Below are 16,353 nucleotides of genomic sequence, written 5' to 3' on the forward strand. Positions count from 1 at the left end.
ATATCACGTTATACTTTAGATCTGTGTGTGTTTTGGACAGCTACCTAGATTATTTTTACTTGAACATGTACTACAGGCCCATCACAAAACAATATCTGTTTACAGTTGACCTATGACATCCTAATCCGTATGTTGCCCTCTAATGGTGGAGATCCAGCTCATCTCCAGTGGAACGCAGTGAAGTGTTAACCCTCAGCCAGTGTTTAGTTTAGGCCGAGGGGTGTCAAACTCCAGGCCTCGAGGGCCGGTGTCCTGCAGATTTTCAATGTTTCCTTCATCCAACACAGCTGATTTAAATGGCTAAATTGCCTCCTCAATATGTCTTGAAGTTCTCCAGAGGCCTGGTAATGAACTGATCAGTTCAGGTGTGTTGACCTAGGGTGATATCTACAACCTGCAGGACACCCCTGGTTTAGGCCCTCATCCAACTGCAACAATTAGTTCCCTACTAAGCTAAATGTAACCATGTTAGCAAAGCATGAAAGCCCGAGTCTGGCACCTTCTTTATGAACAACAAACTCAATAACATGTGTGATATTATTTTAAAATATGTAGTGCAATAATTACTTCTCATTTTGTTATACTCCCAAGCTCTAGCACCCCAACTTCAGCTCCAAAGAAATCAAGTCAAATTACATATGCTGATGCGTCACGCGTTTAATGCTTACTTTTAATGTTTGGATGGCTTACAGCTGGGATTTGTCAACAGGAAGTAGTACACCTGGCTATTTCTAGTGTCAGTAATTGGGCAAACGTGATTTCATCTCTCTGTTGTTAACAGTGCAGGGTTATTAGTTACTGCCATTCCAATGCGCTTTTGCATAAGATGCAACCACTGTGAGACCATTTAGTGATGGCAGGAATTGTTTTCCACTGCTGTGACATATCGCAAGGTGGGCTGTAAAACAAACGCCCGACAGCACAGGATAACAAATATTAACTCAATTTCAGCGTAATCGCTGCCAAAACGTAGTGTAATCGTGCAAAATCCTGACCAGCGGGTAGTTAGTAAACATTCAGCGTACAACCATGCTAACTTGCAAGCAAATTCTGGGCTAGCTGGCTCAGGCGATTAGCAAAGTCAGCCTGAAAACTGGTGCATTAATCATGCACTGTCACTAAATCACTGCTTAAGTGGCTCGCATGTTTTGCTAAAATCGTGTATATGCGGCCTTGGATTACTTGACACGCTGTTTGTCACGCAAATATGCTTGTTTTTAAAGCGACTACTGCTAGTTAGCTAAATGATAACGGGCTTAGCCGCTAATGCTAGCCGTGTGTAACTAGTAATTCTGGGGGAGGGGAGTCGGCTAACATATATGCTTATCTTTGACAACAAGCACGCCGCTAACTTCAGCTACGGCTCCATACCTTGCAAAAGTCAAAGCAGAACGCTTCGCTGTCGCCTCGGAGTTCATCGCTTGAGTAGCGGCTAAACAAAATCTGCAATTGTTTTTCTAGACCCTCTAACTCGTACACACTGCTCTCCTCCGCCATACTGCCTGTCTAGCCTCGCTCGTAGCAGCCAGCACACAACACATACATCGCCACAGTCAACGACTTGCTGATTGGATACCGGGAGCGTGAAGTGACGCGCTCATTTACTAGACCAGCACGCGCCGATGGGAGGGCGGGATACCTATGACAACTTATAGACGCCCAGTTACGCTATCTTCCCAGTAATTACGGTGCTACCAGAACACCATTACATACGCCACAAACCACATGGCGAACACAAACACGGCGCGTTAATGACTTAATATTTGCGTTCACGTCCCATTTATAAGCTTGGAAAAAATCATTGTGCATTTGAACTGGTCTAACTTAAGTTTTACGATAGCATTTATTAGTCCCATTACTACTATACAACAATGGAAAAAAATGTAAAATATACAAAGTAAAATAATTATAATTTCAATATACAATGATACAATTTGACATTTTTGAAAGATTAGTCAGAGGCGTGTGTAGAAGGGGGCGTGAGGTGGCACAACTCCCCATCCGAAATATGATTATTTCAGTATTTCCACACACTCCAGATTTTTCAAATGCAATTACTGTACTTTATATTCCATACTATTTATTTTGAAGCTTTGGTTTTGCACATTAATTGCATTATTATAGATCACCCTGCTGAGCATTATGTAAATATTTAAAGTCAACAATGGCTGCAACATTAAAGAGATATATACACGTCAATTAATTAATAATTAGAATCTAGTAATGCATATGATTGTGAAAATTGTCATTGGTTGGTTTTGACCATTGACTGTAAAGACCACCCAACACTACTGAAAAAAATCACACTTATGGCCACTTCAATAGGTACACTTGTTTAACTGCTTGATAATCCAAATATCTATTCGGCCAATCAAATGGCAGCAACTCAACATGTTTCTGCATGAGTAAAAGTGCCTTGTTGATATCAACAATTATAGGAGAACAGCCAGGCTGCTTCCAGCTGATAGGAAAGCAACAGTAACTCAAATAACCACTTGTTATATGCAGAAGACCATCTCTGAAGCAGCAAAAGACCACACTGAGGCTACATGTCACACAGGCTCTCTAGATCTGGACAATGGAAGATTGTAAAAACGTTGACTGCTCTTGGCAGCCTGAAATTTGTGAAATTCAGATGAAAGTATCAGAATTTGGTGTAAATAACAAAAACAGATCCATCCTACTTTGTGTGAATGGTTCAACCTGCTGTTAAGTGGTATAATGTCAGGGTGTAATGCTTTTAATGCACTTTTGGTCCCTTGGTACCAACAGATCACTGTTCAAACATCGTCACAAAGCTGAAGTCATCTAAAACTACTTTCTTGAATATGAAAATGAGTTCATTGTACTCAAACCTCCACAGTGATCCAGATCTCCATCCAATAGAGCAACTTTGGGATGTGGTGGAACAAGAGAGTCCAGTCATGGATGTACAGGCGAAAAATCTGTAGCAACTGTGTGGTGTCATCATGTCAACATGAACCAAAATCTCTGAGGAAAGTTTCCAGCACCTTGCTGAATCTATGCGGTGAAGAATTAAGGCAGTTCTGAAGGCAAAAAAAATTGGGCCCAACCTAGCTCCAGCAGCAAGGTGTAGCTACTACAACTTTTAACAGAGTGGCAAGTAGGTACACCTTGGTAGGCATATGATAACCTCATTCCTAAGTTTCCCTAAGCATCTTTTTGTTTCTGAATATTTTTTTCCTCAAATTGTGACAAAGGGAAACAAGAAGCCACACTGCTACAGAGTGTAATTTTTATTTAGCCTTATACATTCATTAAGAAAAAATGATGTCATAGAAAAATATTTTCTCCTAGACACTGCAAAGATTAAGTAGTCCTGACTCCTTTACACTTGAATAACACCATGATTATATTCAGATTTTAGATTACCTGATATGGATTATTCTGTGTACACACAATCATGAAATCAGCATACAGTGAGCAATAATGAAAACATAATACGCATATATACACATACCCACAGTAACTCCCATAATAAATGAATTGAATGTGACTTTTGTATTCCTGTCTGGTATACAAAGCCAAAGTGATGATACAATCATTTATTTTCCTCGCAGCCTCTCTTCAAGTCCAATACAAAACAATAAAAGTCTACACTGTAACAAAACTTATAAAAGATTCGAGCACTACAGGCTTAAGCAGTAATAACAACCCCCATCATAAGCTGACAGTAGAACAAATTATTCTGCTTATTACGCTTCAAGACTCAAGGTCAAACATATGATTCAAAAAGAGAGAAATAAGAGCCAAACTCAAACCAAAACTTCTAAAAAAAAACCCCAAAAAAACAACACCTTTCTGCCATCTTTAACACACTAAACTAAATCTCAATGTGTTTGTCATTCTAAAGTAAGAAATGTAAAGGCTTGTAGTGTCTTTGTTTTTAATTCAGCTCATCGGTGGATTCTGACATGGAGCGCTCCTGCCTCTTCCGGGCTGTGACGAAGTTGAGCAGGTCGACAGCTGTCACCACCCCGAAAACCATCTGCTTTTTGCTATGAGAGCCATCAGTCAAGTCTGGTGGAGGACAAGGAGTAGAAAAGAGAGTATCAGAGAGATTATTAGCCTGATAGTTAAGTTAAAACCTTTATAGTGTTGCAGTGCTTCCACTAAAAAACTTAAAAAAATAAATAAATAAATAATTCCTACAACTGTAATGTAGGACTCTGGCCACTAGGGGGCAGTGGAACAAGCCAAGTGGGCTCTAAACTTTTCAATATTCCGTCGGAGTCGTCTCTTTAGCTGCCAAATGGACAGTTATGTCCCTTAGCCATTTGATGCTGAGGATCCAGTATGCAGCGTGGTCACATGCTATTGTCAGTATACGAATGTAAAAGAGACAAATGCAATATTCTAAATACGCACGTGATATGTCAGTTAGGTTCAACATCAGCAATATTTACTTTTTAAATTAATGCCTACTTGGTCTGTGTAACCACTCCAACAGCCAGATGGGGATGATAAAAGTTGCACAGTGCAAGTTTGATTGATAGGTCTGTTTGTCCATCTTTGATCAATTTAAAGATGCAGAATTGGTTTTATTATGAAGCTGCTGTGCAGGAGGAAAAGAGGAAGACCACAGAAAAGATTGAGGGTGTAGTGAAATAGGATAAGCAAAGGGTTGGTATGACAAAGGAGGATGTTAGATGTAGGGCCACTTCTAACGGGTGCAGCCAAAAGAAAAAGATAAAGATTGAAGATTCCTTCTCAGCCTGCACATTTTGGATTTCAATACTGCAGAAAAAAAAAATAAAATAAAAAATAAAAAACCCTGCTTAAATGTAACCTTGACAAACAGAAACAATCAGCTAGCTGTTTGCTAAACTGTCTCTACTTGGACGGGTCAAGGTCATCTAAAGCCTGCCTCCAGATTCTCACACTGAGCTTGTGCATCTATACTCAAGCAAGGAGCAGCAGGAAGCGGATATACTGAGCTCACAGAGCTGTTAAAAATGTGGTTCTTGCAAAAATGTGTAAAAGCACAAACTCAGTGTTTTTACACATTGAATCACTAACCCTGGTCATAGTTTAAACGCACAGATTGTCAAGACTGATATCCACAGACAACAGAAGCTAAACCGGCCACAGCACAAACTTGTTTGTGCGTATAAGTGTGTGTGCATTGCTGTACTCACATTGGATCTGTTCGTGTACCACCAGGGCGAAGTGGTCAATCTCCAAAATCGAGGACAACTTTCCCAAGTTGTCAGTCAGTGTGATCTGAATTAAAATAAGAGGATGTGCTGAAGATATAAAGATACATAGAAATATATAGATATATACACACATTCATCAACATCTGTCACAGTAAAACTTTCTGTATACACAAAGAAATGGAACAGAACATAACACAAACTTGTCTTTTTAGCACTAAAAATAAGTCTTATTTCAAACCCCAATTTTCTAGTTCAGCAAGTTTACAATCTTTTTTTTTTCCTACATGGAGATCATCCTCAGCCAATCAGGACGAAAAGAGTAGTCTTTAAAATCCATTAAATTTCCAACCAAACTAACCTGTTTGAACTGCTTGTAAAGCACTTTGCTGACAGGATCTGACAAGTTGATCTTCCCTGCAAGGATCGAAGATAGCATGTTGCCTAGAGTCACCATGCCCAGGATCAATCTACACACAAAAACATAAACAAGAAGTGAAGTTAAAGGTTAGTCAAGGATAAGGTTTTCAGGGTCTAAAACACAGCTTCCAGGAATGTGTGACGATCTAATATTCTGTGCTTTTCTGTTGTAAAGCTGATCTTTCTACCTATAGCACACCCACCCTGTGTCATCGACCACCGGCGCCTGGTCGAAGCCATTATGCTTGAGGATCTGGATAGTCTTTTGGCAGCTAACAGTAGGCAGGACAGTGAGCGGGGCAGACATGTTCAGGCACTGCAGCTTCAAGTTCCACCACCTGTGAGAACACGGCATGTTTAATGAGCGTACATAGAGAGAGACTTAGAAACTGGAGATTTGGTCTTTTTAAATGACACGCACCATGGTTTCTTCACCATGAGGTCCTCCTCCCTCAAAAAGCCCTTCTGGACCATCCACTTATCACTCAGGAACTTTGACCTTGAGGGGGGTAAAGAAAAAAAGATTAAGAAAAGATTAAGAAAAGACTGATCTGTGTTTACACAAAGAAAGCAAACAAATTGTCTGCATATATCTGAAGGACCTCTAGCACAAACACATAAGGAAACTCACATGTAGTTGCGGATGGAGTCCGGCAGGATCACCACACAGCGCTGGCCCTCTTTAAGCTCCTTGGCGGCATGCACAGCTGCTGCCATGGCCGTCCCCGAGCTGCCTCCTGTTACAGGAAAAAGCAAAATGGTAAATGGCCTGTATTTGTAAAGTGCTTTACTAGTCCATAAGGACCCCAAAGCGCTTTACATTGTAGCCACAGCTGCCCTGGGGCGCACTGACAGAGGTGAGGCTGCCGGACACTGGCGCCACCGGGCCCTCTGACCACCACCAGTAGGGAACGGGTCAAGCGTCTTGCCCAAGGACACAACGACCAAGACTATCCAAGCCGGGGCTCGAACCGGCAACCTTCCTATCACAAGGCAAACTCCCAACTCTTGAGCCACGATCGCCCGTAGGTTAGTTTGCCTTAAGTGGCACCCAGGTACGCACAACATTTTCCTCATGAAGCTTTTCCCTGGGAGCAAAAGTATTCCTGGAGGCTTTGTGTTTCTTCTGTTGTCTTGTATGCCAGTCAGTAACCAGTCACACCCACGTCCCCTCGAACAGGATGAATTCTGCGTTTGTTTATAAGAAGCACCTTCCTGTAGTGATCTACGGGGCTCTGGAGGAGTTTCAGAGCTTTAGAAACTAACCACAGTGAAACTATGAAAAACATTTTAGTTCCACCTCCTGCCTGTCCTGGTTGAAGCAAAGTCTCTTGTGACCATCAGTGGTAGGATAAATCAAAAAATGAATGAATCAAACCAATCAGCATAAAGCTCCATATTGTTTTTCAAGGCCAATCACAAGTCACTACCTCAGAACAGGCCTTGAAATAAGTGCTGTGTGTTGGCCACTAAAAAAATAAAAACTAATAAGTCCTGGGGTAGAAGAGCCTACCTAAACCAGGAACCACAAAGACCTACCGCACAGCAGGCCTTCCTCTCTGATCAGCAAACGAGACATGTTGAAGGACTCCTCATCGTTGGACTTGTACCACGTATCGACCACCTGGAAATGTTGACCGAGGGGGGGGGGGGGGGGGGGGGGGGGGGGGTAGTAATATTAAACATACGACATCGTCATGCTCACTTAGGAGCAGTCAAGAAAAGGAGATGGGATTATAGACGCCGCTTGAACCAACCGATCTGTCGAGGACGGTGGGGATGAAGTCGTACCCGATGCCCTCCACCTCGTACTGGGTCTTATCGGTCTTGTTAAGCTCCTCTGGCTCAGCCAGGATTGAACCTTCAGGATCAACACCAACAATCTGCGCACAAAACACACCATTCATAAGCCACAAGTAGCTCAGCAGATATTTATCTGAAAAAGGAGGAGAAACATAATCTCAGGAAAGAGCTTACTTTGATATTTGGGCATCTTTCCTTCAGCTTGCGGGCGATGCCTGTGATCGTCCCTCCTGTGCCTGCACCAGCCACCAGCATGTCCACCTTACCTGTCAGCAGAAACACAGAAGAGACAAACAACCTTGTTGACTTGATTTCCAGTGAACTTCTAAAGTGAGTTTTAAGGAAAAAGCAATAATGCCGTTGAAGGAGTTTCTGTAAATTTTATAGCTCAGGATGCTCGTACCTTCACACTGCTCCAGGATCTCCTCGGCTGTGGTGTCATAGTGAGCCAGGGGATTGCTCGGGTTGCGGTACTGATCCAGGATGTGCGAGTTGGGGATCTCGTTCTTAAGGCGCCAGGCCACGCCCACGTGAGACTCTGGCGAATCAAAACGGGCGCTGGTGGGCGTACGTACGATCTCTGCTCCGAGTGCTCTCAAGACATCCACCTGTCGAGAACATCTGACATATATTAACACTTGTACATGATGGCCTGACTGCAGCGAGAAACACCAATAAGAATTTGTTCTTTAAAACATTCAAGATTCATTAGAATTAATAGATATGCAGATATGCAGCAAGCTTGAAGAACAGTAGTCTTTTTAAAAGGGTACTAATGTTTTTATTTTAATGTAATTTAATGAAAGCTACTGTGGAAAAACAGCTTGAAAAAAAATGAATTAATAAAATAAATTCATTAAAAAATAAATTAAAAAGGAATACTGAGCTTGTTGTAATGTTCAAAAATCCCTTTAGAAACAAAACACAAGATATATGATTATTTAAAAAAATAAAATACATTTTAAAAAAAAACAAGATAATAAGATATAATATAGACGTCAAACAAAAACTTTGAACATTTTGTACAAATATACACTAGATTTATATTTTTGCACAGCATTTAAAGATTGCATCATATGATGCAACAGCAGTGCTAAAGCGTGACCTCTGCCTCTATAACAGGCTGCGATTTGCATACTTAGTCGCAACATTTTCAGGAAAAGCCCCTTTGAACAGAAACCGCACTTTTCTATCAGGAAATCCTACCCTTCAATTTAGCTGTAGCAGTCTAGACATGCTTTACTCTGACAGAAAAAAAAAAAAAAAACCTGCCGTGTTTCTGTGAGTTGTGGTTTCTATATCACAGGAAATTCACCTTCTCCATGCTCATCTTCTCTGGCATGACAATGATGCAACGGTAGCCTTTCACTGCTGCAGCCAGAGCGAGTCCGATACCTTAAGGAACAAAAGAAAGAAGCAGATTTGAGTGGGATTTTCAGCACAGGCTTTCGTGTATTTGTTCACACCAGCACAGGCGCATGCAGGGGATTACCAGTGTTTCCAGAGGTGGGCTCTATGATGGTGTCTCCTGGCTTGAGGATCCCGGCTCTCTCAGCGTCCTCCACCATCCGCAGACTGATTCTGTCCTTGACGCTGCCGCCCGCATTAAAGAACTCGCACTTGGCCACTACACCAAAAAAAGTGTCACAATAACATATTAAATCACAGGAGCCAAATGAAACAATTAAGATACAATTGTGATCTGAAGTAACGCTCACACCCCAACCAGCGCTCACAAGTTTGCACAGTAACCAGTCAGACCGTAACCAACTTCTGAATTTGTCTCAGCTTGAATGTGGTGTGACTCACATATTTCACATTTGAGTCCAAAGGCTTTAGGGATGTTGTTGATGCGTACCATGGGTGTGTCACCGATTTTGTTCAGGATGTTGGGGAGAATGGCTGGTGCAACAGTCCTGAGAGGAGAAGGGGGAAAAAAAGAAGAATAAACCTCAGCAAGACGATAAACAGAAGCGCCACGTCTGGCTGTGCAGATAGACTGGACGGTAATCACTTCTTTATCAGGCTCAGACTGTCTTTTATTGCTATCACTAGTGTGAGATAAGAGCACCCATTTCCACTCACTTCACTGGTCTGAGAAGTCTAAACAACAACAAAAATAACAGCCTCTTTTTCAGAGCTTTAAACAAATAGTGTAACGCCTTTACGACAGAGTTTTTTTATTTGTAACAGCAGATCAATACAACAGTGCTGAGATGTAAGAAGCAGTGGATATCTGACTGGCACGCTGACCTTGAAACTTGAGTGTGGGGGGAGTCGGATTTTGAGGCTTCTAGGCTCCACGTGCAGCGGCTGGGAAGGTCGGGCCGGATCCATTTCCTTTCGGGAGAAGAGTTCTTTGTTTTGATCTGAATGTTTCTGGCTGCCTCCTGCGACTCCTCCTCCGTCTTCAGGTTCTCGACTCCGTTCTTGACTTTGTTCTCTCCGTTGCTGAAGCCGTGCAGCTTGCCAGCGTGTGGGCACACAGGGCTGTTGACTGTGGTCTCTTTGGATGAGGGAACTGATGGCATGGCTCAACTTAGGGGAAAAAAAAAAGACAACAACAACAGTAAAGTTATCCAATTATGTAACACACTGTTCTTACAGCATGTTCTGATAAGTTTTCCTGCATCATCAGTGACTCGGCTGACAGCCAGGAAATTAAATACTTTCATAATGTTGTTTTTGACTGTCACAAGCAGTAGTCTCCTTCTCTGCAACCTGCATCTTCAGGTATCAAAGGCATGATGCATTTCTCTATTATTAACTAAATAGCTCCAGTTTCTACTGCTCATTTGGGCTCAAAATATTCATCCCTGTGAGTTTATACCAAGGAGATGGGCTCAATCCTTCAATCACTTTCTTTGTGTGACCTCGATTACTTTTTAGAAAAGTTATCAACAATAGTTCCGACAACTGAGGTGTATCTTACAGAAATAACTATTAAAGTGCTGTTTAGACCCTCTGAGCAATAAAATCCAACATGTCATGTTTGTAAGTGGAACAATTTCCAAATGAAGGAAATCCGACCATCCAAGAACCGCATGAATGCATGGTAATGCTAACATTTGGATGGGTTTCTTGTTGGATATTTGGACAAGTTTGATGCACGATTTTATGGCAACCCAACTTAAAGTTGAGATACTTCAGTCACAAGTGCTGGACTGATTATCCACAGCTGTGGAACCAGCTTTGGGAAGGACACCCTCTCTACTTTTAAATTCTGCCAGAGCTTTCTTCCTGTTAAGGAAGGAGTTTTTCTCCACCATTGTCACAAATTACTTGATCACAGGGTGTGTCTGACTGTTAGGGTTTCTCTCTATTATTGTAGCATCTTTACCTTACAATATAAAAGAAGGGCTATTTTTATTGTAAACAAGATAACCTGAAAAAAAAAATTCCAAGAGATGACAAATGTTAAAGCTTACATTCAACTTCACCAATCAGCAAACACAGTGCAAAGCAAACACTGAACCACTCCTTTCTTTTATTAATGCTCAGTCACATCTACACTGCTAAAACAAATCCACAGCTCATCCCAATCTACCACCGCTTTTCAGTCTAGTCTAGTTTAGCCTAGTCATGACGAGTGGCCAAATTCTGCCCTTATCAAAGCTACGTGAGAAAGCACAAGTGGGAGTAAACAAGATGGTGGGGCTGATAAAACTTCAGTTAATATTACATAATTTTTTCTCCACAGGAAGAGAACAAAAGCTTCTTTTTAGGGAGTTGGTAAGCAGTATTGTTTTCATAAATCATAAGACTGATTGCCGTTCCCACATATCAAGATATAAGTCAAGATTTAGACACACAACACCGACTTGTGCAGTCACGCATCCGTTTTGAGGATCTACAGAAAAGAAAATCACTGCTTATCTCATTGTTTGTAAATGTAGTTAATCTAAACCATAAAAAGATTTTGTAATCAGTTATAACTGGTTATAAATGCTACTAATGGCTAACCAAATGTTAAGCATTACCTTAAATCTGAGTCAGGTGTTTAACAGTCTGATGAGATCAAAGGGAAGCTTTAAATCCAGTCTTTGATCATTAATTTGACAAATAACCTGGGTAATTAAGCACGAGGTGAAATACCTGACATGAACTTCAGCAATAACTTTCCAGGAAGAGAACTAAACCATTGAGTGGCAGATTGGCAAAACTGGCAGGAACAAAAGAAAGATTAGCTGGAAAACAAGTTACAATTTTAAAATTTCACTTGTAAATACAAGACAAACCTCAGTCACAGCCTCTGAAACGTGATGATTTGCCATTTCATGTGACGGTTATATGATTCCAAACACGAGAGCAGTACAACAAGAGCTTCTCAAACTTTCAGTACATTTTAATCTTACTACAACAAAACTACAGAACCAAATAAAGTAAGATAAGTACCAATTGCTAAGACTGCCACAGATTTACAAGCCCAACTTTTTCCTCTTACTACAGCCTGTTGTTTCCCTCCCATCCCCCAGCTGCAATGGTAGCACATGAGGCTTCACTAACACACAGAGCACACAACGACAGGGCCAGCTGTTACAACGGGCCCCTGTCTTTGACTGCAGAATGAGTTCAGACAATGTCCACAGGAGTGGACTAAACACATTTTCTTAAGCCTGCAGCTCCCTGCTCTACACGGGGTGGAGCTGGCTTTCACACGCTTTTGGGGAATGTTGCGATGATAAATGCATTTGATCTGCTATCAAAATTTAAAAAGAAGCACAAACCAATTACAAGTGTTGACCACCTACCTTTTTCTTACAACCACTGATAGGCACACTGCTAATCACAGTAACACTTGCAACATCGATGCTGGCAAATGTGTGTGGTATGTGTTGGCCTTACAGGGTTTAACAGGGAAATATGATCCTCCTGGTGGAGGACACACACACACACACAAAACAAGTCTGAGCCAGGCTTGCAGGGACACGAAAGACTTGAAAGAGGATTTGCCAAGCTTAAACTTAAGTTTGGTTTAATACACCACACTTCAGCCAAGAGTCCAATCCTTAATTAAAGCTCCCAGGCTAAAGAAACATAACACAAATGATCAGAGTTTGGCAACATCGGCCCACTCTAATGAAAAATCCCTCATCAGACGTTTATCTGCTTTAAAAAAGAAAAGAAAAAGGAAAGCACCACTGGTATGTTCACCACTCTTGGGAGTCCAGTGGTGACTATGACTTTGCAGCATACCTTTATGGTTTGCAGCATTTAATTGCTCTGGCAGCAACAAACAAACCGAAGTATCTGCTTGTTGGCAATACAACAACACACTATAGATATCCACTGAGCCATCACAAATGATGTGCCAATGCGAATAGCAGTAATGATGGCCATAGAAAGGCCGTATAAAGGTGCACCCACCTGCATAACCTTTAATAGGACAACGTAGGTCGCAGGAAAGTTGTTTTAGCCTTTTTTTTTTAAATAAAACAATTTAACGATAACACTGAAGGCTATCGAAGTAAAAAAATAAAAAAAGGTGAAAAATCTCACTTGGCTGCATTGCTCAAAACGAACCAGAGCACGGAAACAGCATGATAGAAATAAACGCTGCGTCATTTGAAAATAATAGATGATGTGGCGGGATACAAAGAAGACAAACTACAAAAGGTAACCAAAAGGGAAAAAAAGAAAAAAGCGATTAATTGTAAAAATAAATAAATAAATAAATAGACAAACAAAAACAAAAAACCTAGTAATGCTTACATAATTTAATATAATAAATATAGGACACCGCAGTGTGTATGCGAACACCTGAATTATAACACATCGGTTGGAAAAGGTCCAACAAAAGCCTGAACTGCGCAGCTACAATGTTGCATCAGAACTGAGGAGCTGGAGGCAGCTTTCTATCAGCCCATGGGAAAATATAAATTAATTTAATTAGACAAAAAGAGTGTTTAAATACGTCGGCTTCTCCTCGTTTCCATTCTCTGTGTCAGGCGGCTTTATTTTCACTCACCTGGAGATTTATCTGTGCCTTGAAATCTGCGTGAAAACTACACACCGGTACGACGAGCAGACGACTGCACAGCCTAGGGATCAACTTCCGACAAAGCAAGCCTTTAACGTGCCGACGCACGTGGACGAAACTGTATGGAGCGCAGAATTTTTAGGAAGACGCTCTTATTGGCTGCGGTGGGGGCGACTGTTTGTGGGCTGTACCAATCGGTGCGGAGATTTCTTTAAAAGGGGTTGAGGGGAAAAAAAACCGCTGAGGTAAAGTAGTCCGTGGCACCTGTTTACTTTTTACTGACCAAACACACCCCCGCGCACGCAGACATCGCATGTAACAACTTCTCATGAATGTCTTTTTTTCGCTAACATTTGAATTCAAGTAAGCAAGGGTTTAATAATTTAGTTATTATTTTGACAACGTAACTAGACTTACAACATAAATTCTCTTTAAAAAAAAACAACCAACTTTTCAACTCCCAAGCAGCATTTAAAAGTACAAACACATGTACTGTGTTTGCATAGAAGTTTGATGTATTTGTACTATTTGTATCTTTATAACTCCAGACTATGCACATTAAACTTAAACCATCTTAAGTGGATCTTAACCCACCATCTTAATTGCTCAATCAATACTATGACAAAATAAGTTTACATTTGAGATCTATCTGGAGGTAATTTTTTCTTACTTAATTTAGAGGGTTTTTTTCCCCTTTTTAAACTAGCAGAATATTTATCACATCAAATTTAAGCAAAGTGTCAAAAAAGGGAAGTAAAAGAACAGGCTGATTAGTTAGCATTGCATCAGCCATTTACCAGAAAAAAAATGCAGCAACAGTTGTGCGCTGTTAGTGACTGTGTGAAGGAAAGTTTACAGTCTGACAGGACTACGAAGGAGCTTTAAAATTAGTCTCTGGTTAGCAGCTTTGGTATAAAAATATTCAATTCAATTCAATTCAATTTTATTTATATAGCACCAAATCACAACAAAAGTCGCCTCAAGGTGCTTCATAGATACAGAGAAAAACCCAACAATCATATGACCCCCTATGAGCAAGCACTTTGGCGACAGTGGGAAGGAAAAACTCCCTTTTAACAGGAAGAAACCTCCGGCACAACCAGGCTCAGGGAGGGGCGGGGCCATCTGCTGCAACGGGTTGGGGTGAGAGAAGGAAGACAGGATAAAGACATGCTGTGGAAGAGAGACAGAGGTTAATAACAGATATGATTCAATGCAGAGAGGTCTGTTAACACATAGTGAGTGAGAAAGGTGACTGGAAAGGAAAAACTCAATGCATCATGGGAATCCCCCGGCAGCCTACATATATTGCAGCATAACTAAGGGAGGATTCAGGGTCACCTGGTCCAGCCCTAACTATATGCTTTAGCAAAAAGGAAAGTTTTAAGCCTAATCTTAAAAGTAGAGATAGTGTCTGTCTCCCGAATCCAAACTGGAAGCTGGTTCCACAGAAGAGGGGCCTGAAAACTGAAGGCTCTCCCTCCCATTCTACTTTTAAATACTCTAGGAACAACAAGTAGGCCTGCAGAGCGAGAGCGAAGTGCTCTAATAGGGTGATATGGTACTACAAGGTCATTAAGATAAGATGGGGCCTGATTATTTAAGACCTTGTATGTGAGGAGCAGGATTTTGAATTCAATTCTGGATTTAACAGGAAGCCGATGAAGGGAAGCCAAAACAGGAGAAATATGCTCTCTCTTTCTAGTCCCTGTCAGTACTCTTGCTGCAGCATTTTGGATTAGCTGAAGGCTTTTCAGTGAGTTTTTTGGACATCCTGATAATAATGAATTGCAGTAGTCCAGCCTGGAAGTAATAAATGCATGAACTAGTTTTTCAGCGTCACTCTGAGACAGGATATTTCTAATTTTAGAGATGTTGCGCAAATGGAAGAACGCAGTCTTACATATTTGTTTAATATGTGCGTTGAAGGACATATTCTGGTCAAAAATGACTCCAAGGTTCCTCACAGTGTTACTGGAGGCCAAGGTAATGCCATCCAGAGTAAGAATTTGGTTAGATACCATATTTCTAAGCTTTTCAGCACCGAGTACAATAACCTCAGTTTGATCTGAATTAAGAAGCAGAAAGTTAGCGGCCATTCAGGTCTTTATGTCTTTAAGACATTCCTGCAGTTTAACTAATTGGTGTGTGTTATCTGGCTTCATGGACAGATAGAGCTGGGTGTCATCTGCATAGCAGTGAAAATGTATGCTATGTCTTCTAATGATGCTGCCTAGGGGAAGCATGTATAATGTAAACAGAATTGGTCCTAGCACTGAACCCTGTGGAACTCCATAATTAACCTCAGTGTGTGAAGAGGACTCTCCATTTACATGCACAAATTGGAGTCTATTAGATAGATATGATACAAACCACTGCAGTGCAATACCTGTAATACCTACAGCATGTTCTAATCACCCTAATAGGATATTATGGTCAACAGTATTGAATGCTGCACTGAGGTCTAGCAGGACAAGCACAGAGACGAGTCCACTGTCAGAGGCCATAAGAAGATAATTTGTAACCTTCACTAAAGCTGTTTCTGTGCTGTGATGAACTCTGAAACCTGACTGAAACTCTTCAAATAAACCATTCCTCTGCAGATGATCTGTTAGCTGTTTGACAACTACTCTTTCAAGTATTTTTGATATGAAAGGAAGGTTGGAGATTGGCCTATAATTAGCTAAGACTGCTGGGTCTAGAGATGGCTTTTTGAGTAAAGGTTTAACTGCAGCCAGCTTGAAGGCCTGTGGCACATAGCCGATTATTAGAGATAGGTTGATCATATTTAAGATCGAAGAATTAATTAATGGCAGGACTTCTTTGAGCAGTTTTGTAGGAATGGGGTCTAAAAGACACGTTGATGGTTTGGAGGAAGTAATTATTGAAGTTAACTCAGAAAGATCAATTGGAGAAAAAGAGTCTAACTTAACATCAATGGTACTAAGAGTAGCTGTAGATAATATTACATCT

The 16,353-nt window shown here is 41.0% G+C and overlaps 2 protein-coding genes across 6 annotated transcripts in view; both read right to left on the bottom strand.

The window, feature by feature from the left end:
- Positions 1 to 1,635, bottom strand: part of LOC146491895 (uncharacterized) — a 31,503-nt gene extending 29,868 nt beyond the window's left edge. The window contains exon 1 of one of the 2 annotated variants that reach the window (XM_085152487.1): positions 1,372 to 1,635. In XM_085152487.1, coding sequence (XP_085008613.1) covers positions 1,372 to 1,497 — 126 coding nt within the window. In that variant the 5' untranslated portion in view covers positions 1,498 to 1,635. The remainder of the gene's footprint in view (positions 1 to 1,371) is intronic. The other variant, XM_085152486.1, reaches the window with a different exon arrangement.
- Positions 1,636 to 3,242: 1,607 nt separating this feature from the next.
- LOC146491896 (cystathionine beta-synthase-like) lies at positions 3,243 to 13,522 on the bottom strand. 4 transcript variants are annotated; one of them, XM_085152498.1, is made up of 16 exons: positions 13,369 to 13,522; positions 13,161 to 13,255; positions 9,654 to 9,938; positions 9,210 to 9,316; positions 8,893 to 9,027; positions 8,716 to 8,795; positions 7,804 to 8,008; positions 7,575 to 7,666; positions 7,355 to 7,480; positions 7,137 to 7,221; positions 6,229 to 6,334; positions 6,019 to 6,096; positions 5,801 to 5,935; positions 5,539 to 5,647; positions 5,160 to 5,244; positions 3,243 to 4,041 (listed from the first exon to the last, which is right to left on the bottom strand). In XM_085152498.1, exons 3-16 carry the CDS (start codon positions 9,929 to 9,931, stop codon positions 3,908 to 3,910), a joined length of 1,755 nt encoding a protein of 584 aa, XP_085008624.1. In that variant the 5' UTR covers positions 9,932 to 9,938; positions 13,161 to 13,255; positions 13,369 to 13,522; the 3' UTR covers positions 3,243 to 3,907. The 4 variants fall into 4 exon arrangements, with proteins under 4 accessions (XP_085008624.1, XP_085008623.1, XP_085008625.1 ...); XM_085152497.1 differs by lacking the exon at positions 13,161 to 13,255 and having other exon boundaries at positions 13,369 to 13,520; XM_085152499.1 differs by lacking the exons at positions 13,161 to 13,255; positions 13,369 to 13,522 and adding an exon at positions 12,152 to 13,092.
- Between the last annotated feature and the right edge of the window lie 2,831 nt (positions 13,523 to 16,353).

The sequence above is a fragment of the Neolamprologus multifasciatus genome, chromosome 23 (genome assembly GCF_963576455.1).
Source record: "Neolamprologus multifasciatus chromosome 23, fNeoMul1.2, whole genome shotgun sequence".
Lineage (NCBI taxonomy): Eukaryota > Metazoa > Chordata > Actinopteri > Cichliformes > Cichlidae > Neolamprologus > Neolamprologus multifasciatus.

Coding starts and splice junctions, on each gene's coding strand:
- LOC146491896 (XM_085152498.1), bottom strand. CDS start 9,931: ATGCCATCAGTTCCCTCATCCAAAGAGACCACAGTCAACAGCCCTGTG. Junction 7,481..7,574: donor AAAGATGCCCAAATATCAAA/GTAAGCTCTTTC, acceptor TTTTGTGCGCAG/ATTGTTGGTGTTGATCCTGA. Junction 5,648..5,800: donor CCGGTGGTCGATGACACAGG/GTGGGTGTGCTA, acceptor TTTTGTGTGTAG/ATTGATCCTGGGCATGGTGA.